This window comes from Hemicordylus capensis, chromosome 3 (assembly GCF_027244095.1).
Source record: "Hemicordylus capensis ecotype Gifberg chromosome 3, rHemCap1.1.pri, whole genome shotgun sequence".
NCBI classification, from domain to species: Eukaryota; Metazoa; Chordata; class Lepidosauria; order Squamata; family Cordylidae; genus Hemicordylus; species Hemicordylus capensis.
The window spans coordinates 342,501,201-342,520,742 of NC_069659.1; the positions used below are offsets into that span (position 1 = coordinate 342,501,201).

The window sequence follows — 19,542 nt, forward strand, 5'->3', positions numbered from 1 at the left end:
GCCATGAGCATGCACATGGCATGACGCATGTGAAGGCATCCTTTGTGTGGTCAGCAATACCTGCTTTCCCTTTTCTTAAAGTTCCATTTCTAATTTCCCTAACAGCAGGGGCGTAGCAAGAATGGAGTGGGCCCAGAGACGAGATTTTAAAATGCCTCCCCTCACTGAAGCTCAGCTCATGAACTAAAGAAATCTTAAATGAGGCTGAATAGTGGTAACAAAAAACACAGTAAAATTTATATATATATGCCACAACAGAACATCATCCTAAATTATTTTTTTAAAAGGTTTTGTAAATTGTGGACGATGCCAGTCATTTAATGGTACTAAAGAAAGACATGCTGTTCTGGTAGCTCCGGGTCTTAACATTCACATCAGTTTGGGAGGATGAATACAACTGTTAACAGTAATGTCACTGTTGATAATTTTATGCCTAACCTACTTCACAGGGTTGTTGTGAGGAGAAACTTGAGTATGTCGTGCACTGCTCTAGGCTCTGTGGAGGAAGAGCGGGATATAAAATGTAATAAATGAATGAAGGAAGGAAGCCCGGGCATGTGTGCGGCCGGGGGAGTCACTCATATGACTTGCCTCTGGGGCTCCCCACAAGGCAATGGGCCCCCAGACAACTGTCTCCCCTTGCCCTATTATAGTTACGCCCCTACCTAACAGTGCCCAAACCATGGTTTGGGCACATGTCTAGCTTCAAGGTTTCAAGGGCTGCTGCAGTGGAGTGATTTGCCACAAGGGGCAGCAGCATATGGAACTTGTGTCTGGAAGGCTGCTTAGATGCTTTTTTTAAAAAAAACCCATCCTTTCAATGGTTTGCTTCATCAGTGTCCATCTCTGAGGAAATCCCCAGACCAAATGAATGAACAAGCAGGTAACTCTACCTGAGGCTATTTATAGTGATCCATCCTAATTAGGCAAAGCACAGACTGACAGAAAGGTTATCTAGTACAGATCCTCTTATCAACATGGGATAGAGGCATCAAGAAGATTTACATCAGAACATGTCACAATGTGTGTCATTGTCTGGAATTAGTATAAATGAGGTCATAGCACTCTTTCCTTTCATAGGCATTATGGAATAAGGTTGTGTCTGCTCCAGTGACTGTTTCAGCATCATCTCGGGATGAACCACCCCCTGACAGAATGTACCTTGTTTGTTTGTTTTTAAAAGGATGTCGCGCAGAACGATTCAGTGCTGATGTCACTCCTGAGTAGGGAGTGCATGTGCATGAGCCAGTTTGGCGCTTCCAAAAGCAAGCGTTGAACTGGCTCAGATGCCATTGCTTGGACCAGCTCAATGGGTGGGGTGCGCCTTTAAAAGAGCAGGTAAGGAGCTCCTTACCTGCTTGCCCCTGCCCTGCCACTTTCCACCCACCAGTGCTTGGTTTTTCAAGAGATGCATGGAGCTGCAGGGAGGCAAGAGCTGGTCTTGTGGCAGCAAGCATGACTTGTCCCCTTAGCTAAGCAGGGTCCGCCCTGGTTTCATATAGGAACATAGGAAACTGCCATATACTGAGTCAGACCATTGGTCTATCTAGCTCAGTATTGTCTTCACAAACTGGCAGCGGCTTCTCCAAGGTTGCAGGCAGGAATCTCTCTCAGCCCTAGCTTGGAGAAGCCAGGAAGGGAACTTGAAATCTTCTGCTCTTCCCAGAGCGGCTTCATCCCCTGAGGGGAATCTCTTGCAGTGCTCACACATCAAGTCTCCCATTCAGATGCAACCAGGGCAGACCCTGCTTAGCTATGGGGACAAGTCATGCTTGCTGCCACAAGACCACAAGACTAGAAGTGTGAGCAATGTAAGATGTTCCCCTTAGGGGATGGAGCTGCTCTGGGAAGAGCATTTATTTATTTGTTTATTTATTATTCATTTATTTGTTGAATTTATATACCGCCTTTCATTAAAAACAACCCCAAGGCGTTTTTTACAAAAGTTAAAACATACAATAAAAATGACAATTAAAATATTAAGCTAAAAATATAAAACAAATCTAATTTAAAAACTATAAAATACAAACATAAAAACTATAAATAAGTAAAAACACATAGAAGCAGCAATCTAGGTTCCAAGTTCCTTCCCTGGCATCTCCAGGATAGGACTGAGGGAGATTCCTGCCTGCAACCTTGGAGAAGCCGCTGCCAGTCTGTGAAGACAATACTGAGTTCGATGGACCTATGGTCTGACTCAGTATATGGCAGCTTCCTATGTACTTCCTGCCGCTCCGATTGCCGTTGGCATGCACACAGCCGGGGTGCATGTGCACTGGCCATTTGTATGGTCAGTATACCATGCAAATGGCCAGCACGTGTATGCCCTGGCCATGTGTGTGCCGACACTGATCGGGGCTACAGGAAATAGTGCTGCAGCCACGCGTGTCTCTTGAAAAACCAAGTGCCAGTGGGGGGAAAGTGGTGGGTTGAGGGCGAGCAGGTAAGGAGCTCCTTACCGGCTCTTTTAAAGGCACCCCCCCACACACACACACCGCCAACCCGGAGAGTGCAAAAACCACTCATGTACATCCCTACTCCTGAGGGCGCTGTCAGTAGTTGAATGCAGATGGCCGTGGACCAATAGTATATTTTCCACAGCAAACATGGAAACACTTGCTGAACCAGTTATCTGAGTGGATAGAGGTGACCCTTTTGCCACACATTCCTTCTACAGACCATCATGATACACAATTCTAAGGCTATTCACATGGCCAGGAGGTGGGGAGGGCAGGCGGGGAGGTTGCACTGTACTTACCTCCCCACCAGACGATCTCCTTCCCCACCTGGCTGTGCGGCTCAGGTTTAGGAATATACTGTTCCATTGCGCCACGATGAGGGAAAGGCCCCGAAAGGGCTGAAGACAGCCTGAACCAAGTGATTTAAGCCATAATGGAGGCTGGCAGGGGGAGGGGGAACCTCAAGGAAGCACACACACATACACACACACACGGTCTCAGAGAAGGCCCTTGGAGGGGTATGTACAAAAATATAAAAATAATTGTGTAAAATTTTTTTTTCATGATTCCTCCAAATGGCGAGGGTTCAGTCCAATATCAAGCAAAGAGTCACCTTTTAAAGTGGTGATTCTCTTATATTTAGCAGGGGGAGAGTCCTATCCAGCCCCAGCACACTGAGCACAGCATCCCTCCAGTGGCTGTTGCTGGTATGTGCCTTATGTTTCTTTTTAGACTGTGAGCCCTTTGGGGACAGGGGACCATTTTATTTATGTATATTTCTTTGTAAACCGCTTTGTGAACTTTGGTTGAAGAGCAGTATATAAATATTTGCCACCATCGTCATCGTAGTAGTAGTAGCTTCCTATGTCCCTAAGATAGGAGGGGACCCATGGAGGGCAGTTTTCTGAGGGTCTCCTGAACCCTCGAGTCAGTCCCGTCTAAATGTCTGGAGGAAGAATACCCATGACAGCTTACAAAAAGTGGTGCCTACATGGAACTGTATGCAAAATTACAGTGAACGTAGGAACATAGGAAGCTGCCATATACTGAGTCAGACCATCGGTCTATCTAGCTCAGTATTGTCTTCACAGACTGGCAGTGGCTTCTTCAAGGTTGCAGGCAGGAATCTCACTTAGCCCTATCATGGAGATGCTGCCAGGGAGGGAACTTGGAACCTCCTGCTCTTCCCAGAGTGGCTCCACCCTCTAAGAGGAATATCTTATAGTGCTCACACATTAAGGCTCCCTTTCATATGCAACCAGGGCGGACCCTGCTTAACTAAAGGGAGAAGTCATGCTTGCTACCACAAGACCAGCTGGGATAATCAAAAGTATTAGATAACTATGTGTGCATAATGGTGCTTCCTCATTCCACAGGGAAATTCTGTTCATAGTTAAATGTTCAGAGCTGCTACTGAAACTGATTTTTTAAAAATGCAACTGTAGGTGGTGCTAAATACTCTCTGTTCCAAGCAACCTTTATCTTCAGCCAGGGACTTCTTATTCCTCAGCAATCTAAACAAGGTTTAGGAATATACTGTTTAGTAATCACATTACTCAAAGCTTGCAAAAAAAAAAAAATCACAGAAAGGTGAAAGGTTTATTTTAATTGCTCCATTTTAAATTTGACACCCAGCACTCAATTTCCCTTTTCAGCAATAGCACACCGGTACCAATTTTAGGGAGGCACCTAATGGCGCAGCGGGGAAATGACTAGCAAGCCAGAGGTTGCCGGCTCGAATCCCTGCTGGTATGTTTCCCAGACTATGGGAAACACCTATATCGGGCAGCAGCGATATAGGAAGATGCTGAAAGGCATCCTGTCATACTGCGTGGCAGATGGCAATGGTAAACTCCTCCTGTATTCTACCAAAGACAACCACAGGGCTCTGTGGTCGCCAGGAGTCGACACCAACTCAACAGCACACTTTACCCCTGCTTCAGAGCAAAGGGAACATTGAGTAAAATTGCCCCACCTTGCTAACACCAGTGCAGTGTTCACAGCATGAGTGCTGCATTAGTCTAGATGTCAGCCAATGTAATTATTTCTGCAGTAGGGCTGGCACTTTTTAGGTTTCAGCTTCCTCCTCTGTCTTTCTATAAATTCAATCGCTTCATGGATCAGAAGCTTTGTGACCCATGTGCGATGCTCATCAATGTACATGCATAAACACGAAGATCCCATGTAGTGTGCAGTGTGCCGTGCCATGTCACATGCTGTCTCAAGTGGGATTCATTTGAAGCCAGTGTGGTGTAGTGGTTAAAGTGTCGGACTAGGACCCGAGAGACTCAAGTTCAAATCCCCATTCAGCCATGAAACTCACTGGGTAATTCTAGGCCAGTCACTTATCTCTCATCTTAACCTACTTCACAGGGTTAACCATGTATACCACTCTGAGCTGCTTGGAGAAAAAGCGGGATATAAATGTAAAAATAAATACCAATTATATATGAATACAATTGCGGGATGAATGAATATAGCCAGGTTCTTCATTGTAAGGCCCAGGGGTCAGTGGCAGCCCCCATCCACCCTAAGTGCAGCTCTCTGACTAATTGTTTATTGGGCCTGTGTGTGAGACTTTGGCTGAAGCGGAATACTCTGGATACATTCCCTCTGGCACCATGCAGAGGCAGCCATTCCCACGGTGCAGTGCTGTACTTTGAGGGAAACAGAGCTCCTTTAAGGGAGCCCTTGTACCATTCTAGAAGGCCTGCACAGAATGCTGGGAACTATAGCCGGGGTGGTTTGTCTGGGGCGGTTTGTGTTTTGACTGCCACAATGGGGAAACTGGGGGAGTATCCACTGTCTTTGGGGTGGCTATTCCGGTGTTGGTGGTGAACAGAGGAATTAAAGTTGGTAGGTCAGCTCGTCGTTACAGGGGAAGGGAAGTCAGAAATCTATTAGCTGTTTCCTCTTCTGGCTGCCCTGCCAGCTCTTTGACCTCGGGGAGCAATGCCAACCTCTCACAGACTCTCTCCTTACTCCTCTGTAATGTCAGGTCTGTCCAGAATAAGTCGGAAACCATCCATGATCTGATTCTGGATGAAGGGGCAGACCTGGTATGTATTACAGAGACTTGGTTGGGGGAGGCTGGTGGCCCAGTCTGGTCCCAGCTTCTCCCTCCAGGGTACTTTGTTGAGGAGCAGGTGTGGGGATGTGGGCGGGGAAGTGGAGCGGTTGTGGTCTATAAGAATAACCTCTCCCTGACCAGGATCGCTGTGGAAGTGTCAGCTTTATCAGCTCTATCAGCTTCGGCTGATACGCCAGCTGCATCCATTTCTAAAGATAAATGACCTCAGAACAGTAGTACATCTGCTGGTCACCTCCAGACTTGACTACTGCAATGCACTCTATGTGGGGCTGCCTTTGTACATAGTCTGGAAACTGCAGTTAGTTCAGAATGCGGCAACCAGGTTGGTCTCTGGGTCATCTTGGAGAGACCATATAACTCCTATCTTAAAACATCAACACTGGCTGCCAAAAGGTTTCTGTACAAGGTTTTGGTTACAACCTATAAAGCCCTAAACAGCTTGGGCCCTGGGTATTTAAGAGAACATATTCTTTGCTATGAACCACGCTGCCCACGGAGATCATCTGGTGAGGTTTGTCTGTGATTGCCGCTGGCTTGTCTGGTGGCTGCTCGGGGCCTTCTCTGTTGCTGCCCCGAGGCAATGGAACACACTTCCTGTTGAAATGAGAGCCTCCCCATCCCTTACAACTTTTAAAAAGGCAGTCAAGACGCATTTATTCACCCAGGCTTTTAATTAAATACTGAGGGGATTCTCACGATCGGGCAAAAGCAGGCTAAGGGAGCCTAGCCCGCTTTTGCCCGATCGTCCGCTGCCAGGGGATCCGGCCGCAAACCCTCCTAATTTCCCCTCCCCTTAAATGAGGTTAGTGGAGCGAGTGCTCTGCTAACCCCGCCTTTTCGATCATGTGTTGCGGTGGTGTGGCTCCGCGGCGCAACAACACATGAGGAGACCCCTGCCGGGAGGCAGAAACAAGCCCGGGGGGTGGGTCTCTCCAGGATGCCCCGCACGCTTGTGCAGGGCATCCTGGAACTTCCGGGAGCCACACAGCCCCTGATCCCCGCAGCCCCCGCCAGCTCCGTGATGGAGCCGGCAGTTGTGTGGGCGGCTGATCTGGCCCCCCAGGGCTGCCTTTATGCTTGTCTGCAGGGAGCCCGCTCTCCCTGCAAACCCCTCCCCGGTGAGTCTCACTGATTGTGAGACTCGCCTCATTGTTTTAATTGTGTTTTAATATTTTTGACATTTTAAATTTTAATTGTTGAAATGTTTTAATCTTTTAATTGGTTGTTTTTATTGTTTTGTTGTAAACCACCCAGAGAACTTGCATTTCGGGCGGTATAGAAGTGTGTTAAATACATACATACATACAGCCCTTCCCAGTGCTTTCCTCCTGGTTCCTAATCTGCTGGGCTTTAGACTTTGGATCATACAGAGCTTTCCTCCTAGAACTCATAAGAGAGAAGGCACTATCTTTCTTAAGGGTCCTCCCAGCACTGAGGAAAAGTGCAGTACTATTTAGAGATGAAAGTTTGGGGCGGTATACAAATTTGATAAATAAAATAAAATAAAATAGAATAAATAGAGGTCAGCACGGTGGGAAACGGCTCTCACATTGAAGGTTCCTTTGCCAAAGTGGCTCCCGCTTGAAAACTAGGGAGGGTCCCTGGAATACAACATGCCTGGGTAAACAAGAGCTCTCAGAAATGTATAATGTGACTGGGGGTTCTCAGGCAGTGCTATTTGGTGGGCAAGAATAGAGGAAATACAAATACATATGACAAGTGGCCCAGTTTTCATGTGTGAAATATTGGAAAGTATGGCTTTGTCCTGTATGATGCAAGAATCAGAAATCCCTGGACACCAACTGACACAGTTGCAGACATTATGTGGGGAAAACACATCTGGGAGATTAGCAAATATGATTCCGCTTTTTTTTTAAAAAAAAAAATTATACTGCCTGATATGTACATCTCTAGGCAGTGTACAAATTTTAATATTAAAATTACAGATTAAAATACATAAAACACAATAAAAACAATATTAAATTATTAAAACTATTAACATTAATTCTAATTAAAAGCTTGTGAGAACAGGAGAGTCTTGAGGGTCTTCCTGAAAACAAACAGAGAAGGAGACGCTCTAATTTCAGCAGGGAGCATATTCCAAAGCCCCCTGGGGCAGCCACAGAGAAGGCCCGGTCCTGAGTCGCCACCATATGAGCTGGTGGCAACTGTAACCGGACCTCTCCAGTGGGTATTTTGTTTCTTTTGTAATTCTGAATTGACTCAAGACTATTAACTTAGTGTAGGAGTTTCCATTTATGGGTCCCCAAAGGTTGTTGGACTAAATGCCCCCAATCTCCTTTGGCCATTGTGGCTGGGGATGATGGGAGTTGTAGTCCAACAACATCTGGGGACCAAAACCCCTGCTTTAGTGGAAGGAAATGAGCTTGCTACTTCATCTCTTTTAAAAGCTTCAGTACTGCTGATGTTTTCCTACATACATACTAGGCTTCAGTAAAATAGATGCAATTGGTGAAGCTTGCACCATATATTAATACCCTGCCTTTCTTCCACCCTAGAGCTCAAGGTGATATGCATGGGGTTCCTAAGTTGTCACCCATCCAAGCATTGACCACATCTAGACCTGCTTAGCTTCAGCAAGGTGGCTATATCATGCACCCTCAGGTCATGTTCTGGTGAGAGAGAAGCAGAGATGCACCATATAAAACCTTGCACCAGATTGGCTTCTGTGGCTTCAGTGCTGTGTATGAGATCTGCAGCCTCTCCCCTTGAATGTTGAGTGGTAAAGTAATAAACTCTCTTTCCCAATGTAGTTTTTTTACAACTCAAAATTGTGACGAAGCCAGAAAAATGAGGCCTCTGTGGTGTATTGTCCTGGCCTTAGCAACAGAAAACATCAAGCTACATTTCCCAGAAATTGCCATGTAGGTAACTATTTCAAAATAGTATTCTATTTTTAGGGAGACCTTCCCCATCCTTTTTTCCACAAAGAACTCAACCCAAGGTATGGAGGACAGTATCTTTAAATGCCTCCTCCCTGTAAGACTGTCCGTAATCTTCCTTCAGCCTGTCCACAAAACAACATCAGTTTGCATCCAGTTGGCCGCAAAGATCTTGCATTCTTGCTGCATCACAAAGAGTTTTATTTGGGATTGGCAGTGACAGTGAGGAATGGCTGGCACCGGAGAGGAACAGAAAGTTTCAAAGAGCTCTTGCATCACACATGCTGAATTGCAGTTCCAAAGGAATTACTGCTTCATGCTGGAAAAAGTTAACAACCGGCAAGAGTATAGTCTTTCTCTGTCTGTTGCTATGAGTGCAGGTCCATAGGGGTGTAGCTTTCCTCTTGGGTTTCTGTGTTTGTTTTGCATATTGCTTTCCGCTTCCCTCTGGCAGAGGTCCTTTTGATTATGACCAGGTGAGATACTACCGAGCCACCAGCATGGAGCAACAGCCTGAAATAAGGCTTTTCTTTGGCCACTCGAAAGAGAAATGTGGGTAAGTGGGGAAAGCAATAAAACGAAGCTGGTTTCTCTGTTGTAATGCTTGGTGGCTGCCAGTTATGCAATGCAGCCAAAGTTAAGCTCTTTGTAAGACCCACTGATTTCAGTGGGAGAATTAAGTGCGTATACTATCTAACTCCCACTGAAAGCATTGAGACTGGACATGCTTAAATTGGGCAGAATTATATCGAAATTAACAATGATAGAGAAATAAATTATCCTCATGAGTCTAATTATAGAAGGCACGGAGATATGTGTCCTGTGCATTTTAGAAGGATGGGGGTGGGGGACTCATCCTTCTCTTTGCGTGCTTTTGTAATCCATAGTAATCACAAATGCAATAAATATTGAAAATTAGATGCTGGCAGTATTGTTTGTTTGTTTGCTTGTTTGTTTCCCAATGACCAAGGAGGTCATTAGTCATTTGGGTACTTTATGTTGGCTACCATATCTGCCCTTAGGGACAGGGAAAATTTGACCTGTGCTTCCCAAATAATACATATATTTGCTTGAAATAGTCAAATAATGTCAGTGCTTCTGGAAACTCCCTTGATGGTAGAACCATTGCAAGGTGAGGCCAGTGTTTATATGGATGGAGGAGGTTGGCTTCAATATTTCCTTGAATCACCTAATCCAGGGGTTCTCAAACCTGGGCCCCTGGAAGTTGTTGGACTAACGGCCAACAATGAGAGATGATGGGAGTTAAAGTCCAGCAACATCTGGGGACCCAAGTTTAAGAAGCCTTGGATAAGCTACAAATTAATGACTGCTGTTATAGTTAAACTGTAATCAAACAATTACAGTACCAGCAATGAAATAGTAAAGAATGGATTCAGTGGGGCCTTCAGCTGTGGCTTCTTACTGAGAGCCTTGGAGGAACAGAATTCAGTAGACTCTCTGGGGGTCAATTTTGTATAAAATCTGCTGCCTTTCCAAGTGCTGCTTCTCTGTTTTGCTGTTGCTCTTGCAATGTATTTCAAGAGGTTCTCCTGTTATTATTATCTCCTTGAGTTTGGTACATATTCCACTGCCTCTTGTGTGCTCGGCAGCACTGAATCGCATTATGAAGCATAGTGAAGAGGGCAATTTTGAGGATGTTTGATGAATCCCTGTGGCTAATAAAATAAGCACCCACTTGGCTGGGAATATCAATTTGCAGCCATAATGGCAGCACAGAGTGAATGGCATTAAGTGATCCCATTTTATAATCCTATAATCTCGATACACTTTGATATGCATGCAGGAAGTGTTTGCAGCTATACTGGACTGTGAGAATTTTTTTTTAAAAAAAGAAAGAACAAGGCAGGGGAGCTTATGTTATTAAGCCAACCATAAACTTTCAACTTCAAAAATGTCCCCCTTTTTTGCAGAGTTTGAAGGTTTGTGGAACTGTAATTTTTTTTCAAAGGCAGTCCTGCTGGTTTGCTGCCCCTTTATCTGAATCCTTGAAATAGAGAGATATGTTCAATTTATGACTACAGCTGTGTCAAATATCCTCCAGTTTCAATTTCCAGGTGGAACCTAGCAATTTCAGTGTGATGGATGTTTTTCCTGAAAAATGCATTCATGGTGTGAATATTCACCATTTTAAAAATCCTACTTCACACCATTGTTCTACCTGGCTGCTTCAGCTTCCTCCTTCTTAATCAGACACGTAGGATGCTACCCGGTCAGAGATTATGCACGCATGGGATGATTTTGCAGCACTGTGTAGCCAATTTGGTTTCATGATGATGTCACTGAAGGCAAGTGAAGGCTACATGGCCATACAAGTGAACATATTTTTAATGAGTGCCATATCACAAGAAAAACATTTTTTTGGCTTTGAAAATGTTTTTGAAAATCTCAGAGTAGTTTCAGCTCAGTGATATTTGTGTTGATATATGTGCACTTAGAAATGAAATGGTGGTCTTGGAGTATGTATGCACTAGGGCAGGATATATCATTTGCAAGAAAGCAAATATCAGTTTGCAGGGGTGCTTGCAGTTTGCTTATTCATGGAAGGGGTTCAAAATTCCTTAGATGTAGTCGTTGTTTCATAAATTACATTTCATATAATTTACTACATAGTTCTGGTGAAAAACTGTTGTCTGTAGGCCTATATGGTGGCAGTCAAAATAGGTTTTGATTTATCATCTCTGGAACTTTTTTCTGCACATACAATGCTTTGTCATTCTTATTGATGATCACAATAGTCTTGTGAAGTAGGTGAGACTGAGATATATTGACTTGTCTGAGACTGAGTAGTATGCGTCACAAATGACTAGGTATCTCCCAAAGTCATTGTAAATTCTCGACTTGGCATCCCCTTGAACACACTGGCCCTTCCCACTGTTGTGAGTTAACCTAACTGAGGTCCATGGGGAAATGACCTGTTTTTATTCTTTTCTGATTTTCTGCTATTTCTTTTCTGGGTAATTCTTTCAGGGACATGCCTTGACTTACACATGCTTGTATCTCACTTGCTTTGTCTACACTTGATCACTTTAACATCAGGTGATGGTTTGTATGTGTGAATGAGCCATCACATAACAGATATCTTTGCTAGTTCCTCAAATCACATCAAACATAATGGTCAACATCCTGACAAAGCTTGTGGCCATGCACTGGGAAGAAGCAACCCTATAGCTGAGAGCTTCTTTAGCTCCACAGTGCCCAGCATGCAAGGGGAAGCCATTTTTCACCAATTATTCCTTCCTCCAGAAATGTCCTGTGCCACCTGAAAATAGGAGAGCCGTGAAACCTCCAGGGACAGATTTTTGGGTGGCACAGGACATTTCCAGGGAGATCAGCAGAAATTGCCCCACCTAACACGCTGGACTCTAAAGGAAGCTCTCTGCAGAACATGATCATTGCCAGCTCAATGTGCGCAGTACAGAGAAATCAAGCAATATATACAAATGCGTGAATAAGACTGGCAACTACCTCCACTGAAAGCAGGGTGTATGAAGCAATCCAGAAATTCTGAATGTAGAGGAGAAGCTGTGATAGGCCATTTACACATCAAGTGATAATGTTCATGTGTGAATGGGTTAATATCTGATCAGAATTTCCACCAAATATGCATGAAATCAATGGGAAGCAGTGTAGAGGGCTGATTGGCTGATAAAAATAATGTATTTATTTATTTAACTCATTCCACTACTCTGCAATCTCCTCATCCTTTTTAATAATCCCTTTCACACCCTCATCATATAAGGATCCAATCACCTTCCTGGTAGGTTTTCTTCTTCTGATATATTTAAATAAGTTTTTGTTATTCCCCCTGACACTTCCAGCTATATGCTCCTCAAACTGTCTTTTTTGCATCCCTCATTGTCTCCTTGCATTTCTTTTGCTAGAGTTTTACATTCCTTTCTGTCCTCTTCATTTGGGTAGGACTTCCATTTTCTTAAAGAAGCCTTCTTCCCGTTAATAGCTTCCCTGACTCTACTTGTTAGTAGAGTGTCTTCCTGAACTTAGTAGTTCCTTTCCTCCTTCTTGGTATACATCCCAACTGATCTTTTATTATTGTGGTTTTGAATACGTTCCATGCTTCCTGGAGCGCTTTGACCCTCCTGACTTTCCTTTCACCTTCGTTTTTACCAGTCCCCTCATTTTTAGAAGTTTCCTCTTCTGAAGTCCAGTGTTGGACTTCTTTGGCGATGCTCCATTCACATATAAGCTGAATTGGATCACACCATAGTCACTGTTCCCCAGTGGTTCTGCAACTCTGACATCTCACATCAGCTTGCCCTCCATACCCATGTGAGTGCTGGGACTGTGCAACCAAACCCATCAGTAGCACCAGTGCTTCTGATATAGCAGCTTGCTTCATCAGTCCAGATGTCAGTCAGTGTATGTAACTACAGATCTGCACACATGTATAGTTATTCACATATTATATTCAATGCATATACAGTAGCATGCTTGCTATCCATACTCTGCATTTGAGGGGGACTGTATCCAGGTTCACTTCTAAACGGTGGCGTAAACAACATAGGACTTAGGGAGGGGCAAATATCCTTGGGCCACCGAGGTCCAGGATCTGCCTAGGGGCTCCTCTCACCCCCTCCAGGGCACCCTTTCACTCCCACAGAGCACACAGCCAGTGAATGAACCACTTGCTGACTGGGAGAGGGCAGGCGGTGCTTCCATATTCCAATGCCAGCCACACCCCCTTTGTTGACATCATTAGGTAGGATGTCAGCCACTGTGGGTAACATCTTGCACAAGGGGTTGTGAAACCACAACAACTTTTCCATACAATATTATTCTGCTAAGTCATTCCCTGGCCCGAGAACACGGGATGAGGTCCATCTACCCTTAAATGAAGGAATAGTGTGAATATTACAAATACAAGTTGACCCAAAATATTTACTAACATTCTAGATGCAATCTGTGGAGATGACCTTTCAACGCAAAACTAATGATAACCACCTGATCAACAGAAGGCATTTGGAGACCCAGCAGGAAATAAAAACAGAGTAAACACCCGAGCAGTCAGTTGGAAAGAAAAAGAATTAAAACAGATGATGGTTGGGAGGAAAGGTGGGTGAGGGAAGAGAGGGAATGAAAAATCATAATAAGAACAACACTTTAGAAACTTCTTCATCAGCATACACCCCAGGAACAGATTATTATACTTACTGTAAAAAATAACTAGTGGGATAATAAAAATAACTAGTGGGATAATGAGGGCAGGGAGAAAATAAGATAAGTAAATGGCTTAAACAGAAAGATGATAAACCAGTGGAAAGAATCGCATTTGGCATATTAAAAAGACCACAGCTGCATACATGGGCATAGTCCATACTGGAGACATTGCTGAAATTTGTAATGATCAGGTTCAGCGTACAAATCTGTAAACCTCATAATTGCACTGCTGTTTTATGATAATCATTTGTCCCAGAAGGTATGTTGGGATTATTTATTTATTTATTTGTAGGAGTAGGAGTAGGAGTAGGAGTGGTATGTATATATTGCTTTTCAACAAGAATGTTCTCTAAGTGGATGACAGAATGGGAGAAAGAGATATGATGGTTCCTCATCCCAATAGGACTCACAGTCTAAAAACAATGAGGGGATTCTCACAACTGGGCAAAAGCGGGCTAAGGGAGCCTAGCCCGCTTTTGCCCAATTGTCTGCTGCCATGGGAGCCATGCGGCTTCCGGCCTCAAACCCTCCTAATTCCCCCACTCCTTAGACGAGGTTAGTGGAGCGAGTGCTCCGCTAACCCCAACTTTTCGACCTGTGTTGCTGCGATATGGCTCCGCGGCGTGGCAACAAATGAAGAGACCCATGCCAGGAGGCTGAAACAAGCCTCCCGGCCCTGGGGCCCTCTCCAGGATGCCCCGCGCAAATGCGCAAATGCCCCGCGCAAATCCTGCAACTTCCAGGGTCTTCATGGCCCCCAATCCCCGCAGCCCCCGCCAGCTCCGTGACAGAGACGACAGTCGTGTGGGTGGCCGATCTGGCCGCCCAGGGCTGCTTTCCTGCTCATCTGTGGGGAGAGCGGGCTAAGCCCGCTCTCCCCACAAACCCCTTCCCGGTGAGTCTCACTGATTGTGAGACTCGCCTCAGGGTCAGATGAGATTCTGCACATGAGTGGTCAATGTTCTGGTTGACCAGGCCGCTTTGCATGTGAACGTTTCTTTAGTTTTAACCCCCTGCTTTCAATGAAACTCTTACTTTAATGTTAGTGCCGTATTCAGAGAGGAGCCATAGCTCAGTGGTAGAGGACATGCTTTGCATACAGATGTTCAATCTTTGGCATCTTCAAGTAAGGCTGGGGAAAATATCCTCTCTGAGACCCTGGAGAAATGCTGGCATTTGGTGACTGATCTCATAACTAATGCTGTGTGTGTGCTATCAAAACCACACATGCTGCGCTAGAGTTCCCACTTCTGAAGCACAGGGGCTTACATGCGGGCAGCAATTTTCACCAGTCCTCCTTTCCCCAGAAGTGCTCTGTGCAACCCAGAGGTAGGTCCCAGAAGGTTATGCAGCCCTCATAGACCTACTTCCAGGTCATGCAAAGTGATTTCAGTGAAAGGGGAGATTGGTGAAAATTGTCTACCTGTGCACAAGCCCCCACTGCTTCAGAAATGGGGATGCTACTAGTGCTTCACATGTGGGGTTTTTTTTTAGCTGCACACATGCAGTGTTAGGATGTCAGCCAGTGTAAACAATACTGATCTACGTGGACCAGTTCTGATTTAGTAGAAATGTTCAGTAGAAAAGTCTAAGGTAAGCCTATTTCCGCCCCTCACCTGCAAAAATTGCAGTACTTTTGTGGGATCCCCATGAAAGTTCACTGAATCTCTACTGAAATGTTCTACTCAACACTGTTGACTCAACATGCCAAAACTGATTTTGGTGAATGGTTTTGGGACACCACCACAAACAGATGATCATGAGTTTTTATCCGAACACTTGTTGAGAATGCTTGTAAACCCCAAGCTGATTCTATATCGAGCCAAGAACTGTTTCAGGGCTATCTTCTCCACTGAAGCAGAAGCTGGCAGTTCTTACTACTGGGTTTGTTCTCCCCTGAGGGCCTCTAGCATAGTAGGTATTTCTGGGTCCCTCTCCGGGAGCAGTTCCTACTCCCACATCCTCTGAATCCTCAGGGTCCAAATCCAGGGCCATGACAAATGATCACGTATGGTTTTGAAAACTCTCTTCCATTTCAAAAACAGGTTGCCTAGCAGCCTGAAGGATCTCCTGCAGAATACAAAGCCAAACCCTTTGGACAGCTCAGAACAAGTTGTGGGGTTATGTTGAAGAATTTTCAAGGACCAATGAGTTTTTTTTTAATATGACCCCACTCTTTGCACTGAAATTTCACACAAACATTTGAAATACATCTCAGGATTTTTTCCAAGGCCAAATATCTGAGAATTTCAAGGGAAGCCAAATTAGTTTCTATTAAAAAGAGAGAGAGAGAGAGAAATTTCTCAGGCATTCTGCACATTTCTGGTTCTTTGAATCATAGACTGCATGTCTTGAGGTGCAGAACAGGAAATGTTACAAAGCTGTTGATAGTAGATGGTGGCTGACATCTAGACTAATGCTTTGCTGATGCACCAGAGTTGTCTGTTGCACAATGCAAGAGAGCAAATTTTATTTATTTATTTTATTTTTGACATTTATATCCCACTCTTTCTCTGAGGAGCTCAAAGAGGGGCACGTGATTATTTTTATCCTCATAACAACCCTGTGAGGTAGGTTAGGCTGAGATACATGACTGGCCCAGAGTCACCCAGTGAGTTTCATGGCTGAATGGGGATTTGAACTTGGCTCTTCCCAGTCCTCTTTCCTCTGAAGTTGCCAGTGCCTCCTGAAATGATGTCCCTTGAGGAACATCATTTCAGGCGGCACAGGCAACAGGCGAAGGGGGAGGGAATGGTAAAAAATGTACAGTCTTATTGTGCCACAGAAAACGTTGGCACGTTGGTGCAGTGTTAGTCTAGATTTCAGCCATTATATTTTCAGAAATGTATTAATTTTGCTTTGATTAGCTTGAAGATTGAAGGGATTATGGAATTTTAGCAGTTTCAGAGAAGAGGATTACTGCAAGCTGACTATGTTCATATCCAATAGGTGGCAGCATTAGATCCATATCTAGAGCTAAGGAACTGATGCAGGAAACCAGCTGTAAACATAAAAAATCTCACAGTCACCAAATGTTCAGAATTTACCAGGCACTCAGAAGAAAGCTACAGCAAACTCTCCTTTAAAGGAGGCACATTGAATCTTAGAAAAAACACAGAAGTGTTCAGAAGAGAGACAACTAAGGAAGGGAATGCTTGAGGCACATAAAAGCATGAACAAATTGGCAACAATGGTTGCTTACTCACCCACCGATAATCGACTCAATGTGAGCACACAGCCTACACAGTTTGAAATGAATGAAACAAAAAGTGGTCTCATGCCACATACAGTTACTTGTGGCACTCTCTACTACCAGTAGTTCTAATTATTCTAAAGAACTCTACATGGAACTGCCTTTGAAAGGTTTTTAAACTTAAAGATTTTTAGGGCCTTGAAAGTAGGGATGTGCACGAAACGGATTTTGCGTTTTGTTTCGAGATCAAAACAAAATGCAGACAGCCGAAATGTTTTGTCGAAAGAGCGGTCGACTCAGTTGTTTCGACGGAACAAAACTTGGAACATTTCAAGGGTTTCAGCCAATGGGGGAACTCAAAGCATCCCATCGATCTCCATGGGTTGCTCCTAGGACAAAAAAAGTGGATTGGGTGGAAGGGCATGATCGGTACTAGCTACCACCCAACCCACAAAATAAATGGGCAAGCAGGTGATTTTAAACCAATTTTTAACCTTTTCCCCCAAACCCCCATAGAATTGCAAGCCAATTGGAAGTCAGTGCCAGAAAACAAATCAGCAAGGGAAAAACAGGCCTACAAAATGATGCTCGAAACATTTTGAATCTAAATGTGTAGTTTTGTTCCGTGCTCAAAACAGGCCATTTATTTAAAGGGTGTTATGTTTAGAGTGCAAGACACTCGAGTCAAAACATTTTGACGTTGAAACATTTCGCACATCCCTTCTTTAAAGCCCTACCTGACCTAGGGCCAGGGTATTCGTCAGACTGCCAATTTGAAACTGGCAGAACCTTCATTCTACATCTCAGGACCTGCTTGTAGCCCTGCCATTGATTGAGATCTAGATTGCAGGCAGTAGAGACAGGGCCTTTTTAGTTGTGGCTCCTTGACTTTTGAATGCCTTCCCAGATGATCATCATGCTCCCTCTCTCTTGGTTTTTAAGAAACAATTGAAAGTCCATTCCTTTTGAGAGTCTTTTTCTTTTCATTTTTGGTCTGTTCCAGTAAGTTTTTAATCTATAAATCTGATTTTAAACCAGTCTAGTTTTAACTGAATTTTATTAATTTGTATTGTTCTATCTGTTCTACTGTTTTATTGTTTTGTGAACCAGCCTGATCAGCATCCTACTGGAGGGGCGGGATATAAATATTTTTAAAAACTAAGTAAGCGTCCTCAGAAACTACAAATGGTAAAAAGTGTAGCCACCAGACTATTGACTGGAATATATCACAGAGAACATGTGATGAGTGGAACCTTAATTGGCTTCCATTTCATTTCCAGGACCAATTGAAAGTGTTGGTCTTGAGCTTTAAAATCTGAATGGACTGAGGTAAGATGAATGGAGGGCCTTTTTCATTGTGGCTCCCTATCTATGGAATTCCCTTCCCAGAGAGGCTCTCCTAGCACCTGCTCTATCTTTTCAGTGCCAGGCAAAGATGTTTTTATTCTCCCAGGCCTTTTGAGGGTTCATCTTTGTAGCAGCCAGACTTTAATTGCTGTTTTAATATTTTGTCATTATGATTATGCTATGTTTTTATTTTTTATTTGTAAACCACCTTGAGAAATGTATTTGAAATGCAATGCATAAATTGCATGCACACATACATACATTAATTAAATACAAGGAAGGAAGGAAGGAAGGAAGGAAGGAAGGAAGGAAGGAAGGTATGGCTCCCAGGTACCTAAAGTACCACATCCTCCCACGTGGCCTACACAGCCTTTAAGACAGAACTACACAACTTCTTCAGATGTTGGCCCTCCTTCAGATGTTTAGCCCTCCTTCAGATGTTGGGCTCCAACTTCCATCATCATCCCTGACTATTGGCCATTGTGGCTGGGGATGATGGGAGCTGTAGTCCAAAAACAGCTGGCGGTCCAATATTGTGCGGCCCTGCTTTAAGATCTTCAGAGGCCTGTTTTAGATCCCCTTGGTGTCCAAGGTTCAATGAGGGGTTGTTTATGACTGGGCCTTTTCCACACTAACACTGAAGCTCTTGAACTGCCTTCTGGGGGAAGTTCATTCTGCCACGTCACAGCCTCCTGGTAGCAAAGTTGCTTCTGTATCAGAGGGCATTTGAGCCCTCTGAGCTGCTGCACTGGGGTTGTCTTTTTCTTCTGCTTTTCTTGTTGCTGTATCTGGTTGTACATTCTAAGTTGCTGTGTTTGGTTTTCATGATGTTAGTTGCCTTGAGGTGCCTTGGTGCAAAAGGCCTGATATATGTATTTAAAATACACAATTCCAAAAGTATTTTTTCTTTTTAAAAAAGAAGAAAAAGTAAGGTGTTGGCATTTGCTTCAACAAGTGCATCAGGTAGGATGCTGGATACTAAAGGCATCAGTTCCTGGGCCTCAGAAGTCTTGAATACCAGAGGTGTAGCTATAATTGCACAGTGTGGGGGACAAATGTTCCTGGGCCACTGAGGGAGAGGGTCCCCCAGCTGGGCAACAGTTTGTTCTTCACTCCCCTCTCCTGCTTCTCCCAAGAAGAAAGCAGGAGGGCAGGGGCCAATCTTCACCTTTTGTCCTAGGGCCCACACTTCAACCACACCTCAAACCCTTGTCAAAGAGCAAAGCTATATAGAACCTGCTTGTTTCACCTATAACCCACCAGATTTAGCCCTGGATCACCTGCATTAATTCCACTGTGGGGATAAAAGCACTTTTAAAAGAAATAGTAAACCACTTAAAGGTCCAGCAATGG

General features: G+C 44.2%; 1 protein-coding gene across 2 annotated transcripts in view; it reads left to right on the top strand.

The window, feature by feature from the left end:
* Positions 1-8,834: 8,834 nt before the first annotated feature.
* Positions 8,835-19,542, top strand: part of LOC128351531 (calcium-activated potassium channel subunit beta-2) — a 504,933-nt gene continuing 494,225 nt past the window's right edge. For both annotated transcript variants that reach the window (XM_053311133.1, XM_053311135.1), the window contains exon 1: positions 8,835-9,009. In XM_053311133.1, the coding sequence (XP_053167108.1) occupies positions 8,954-9,009 (56 nt within the window). In that variant the 5' untranslated portion in view covers positions 8,835-8,953. The remainder of the gene's footprint in view (positions 9,010-19,542) is intronic.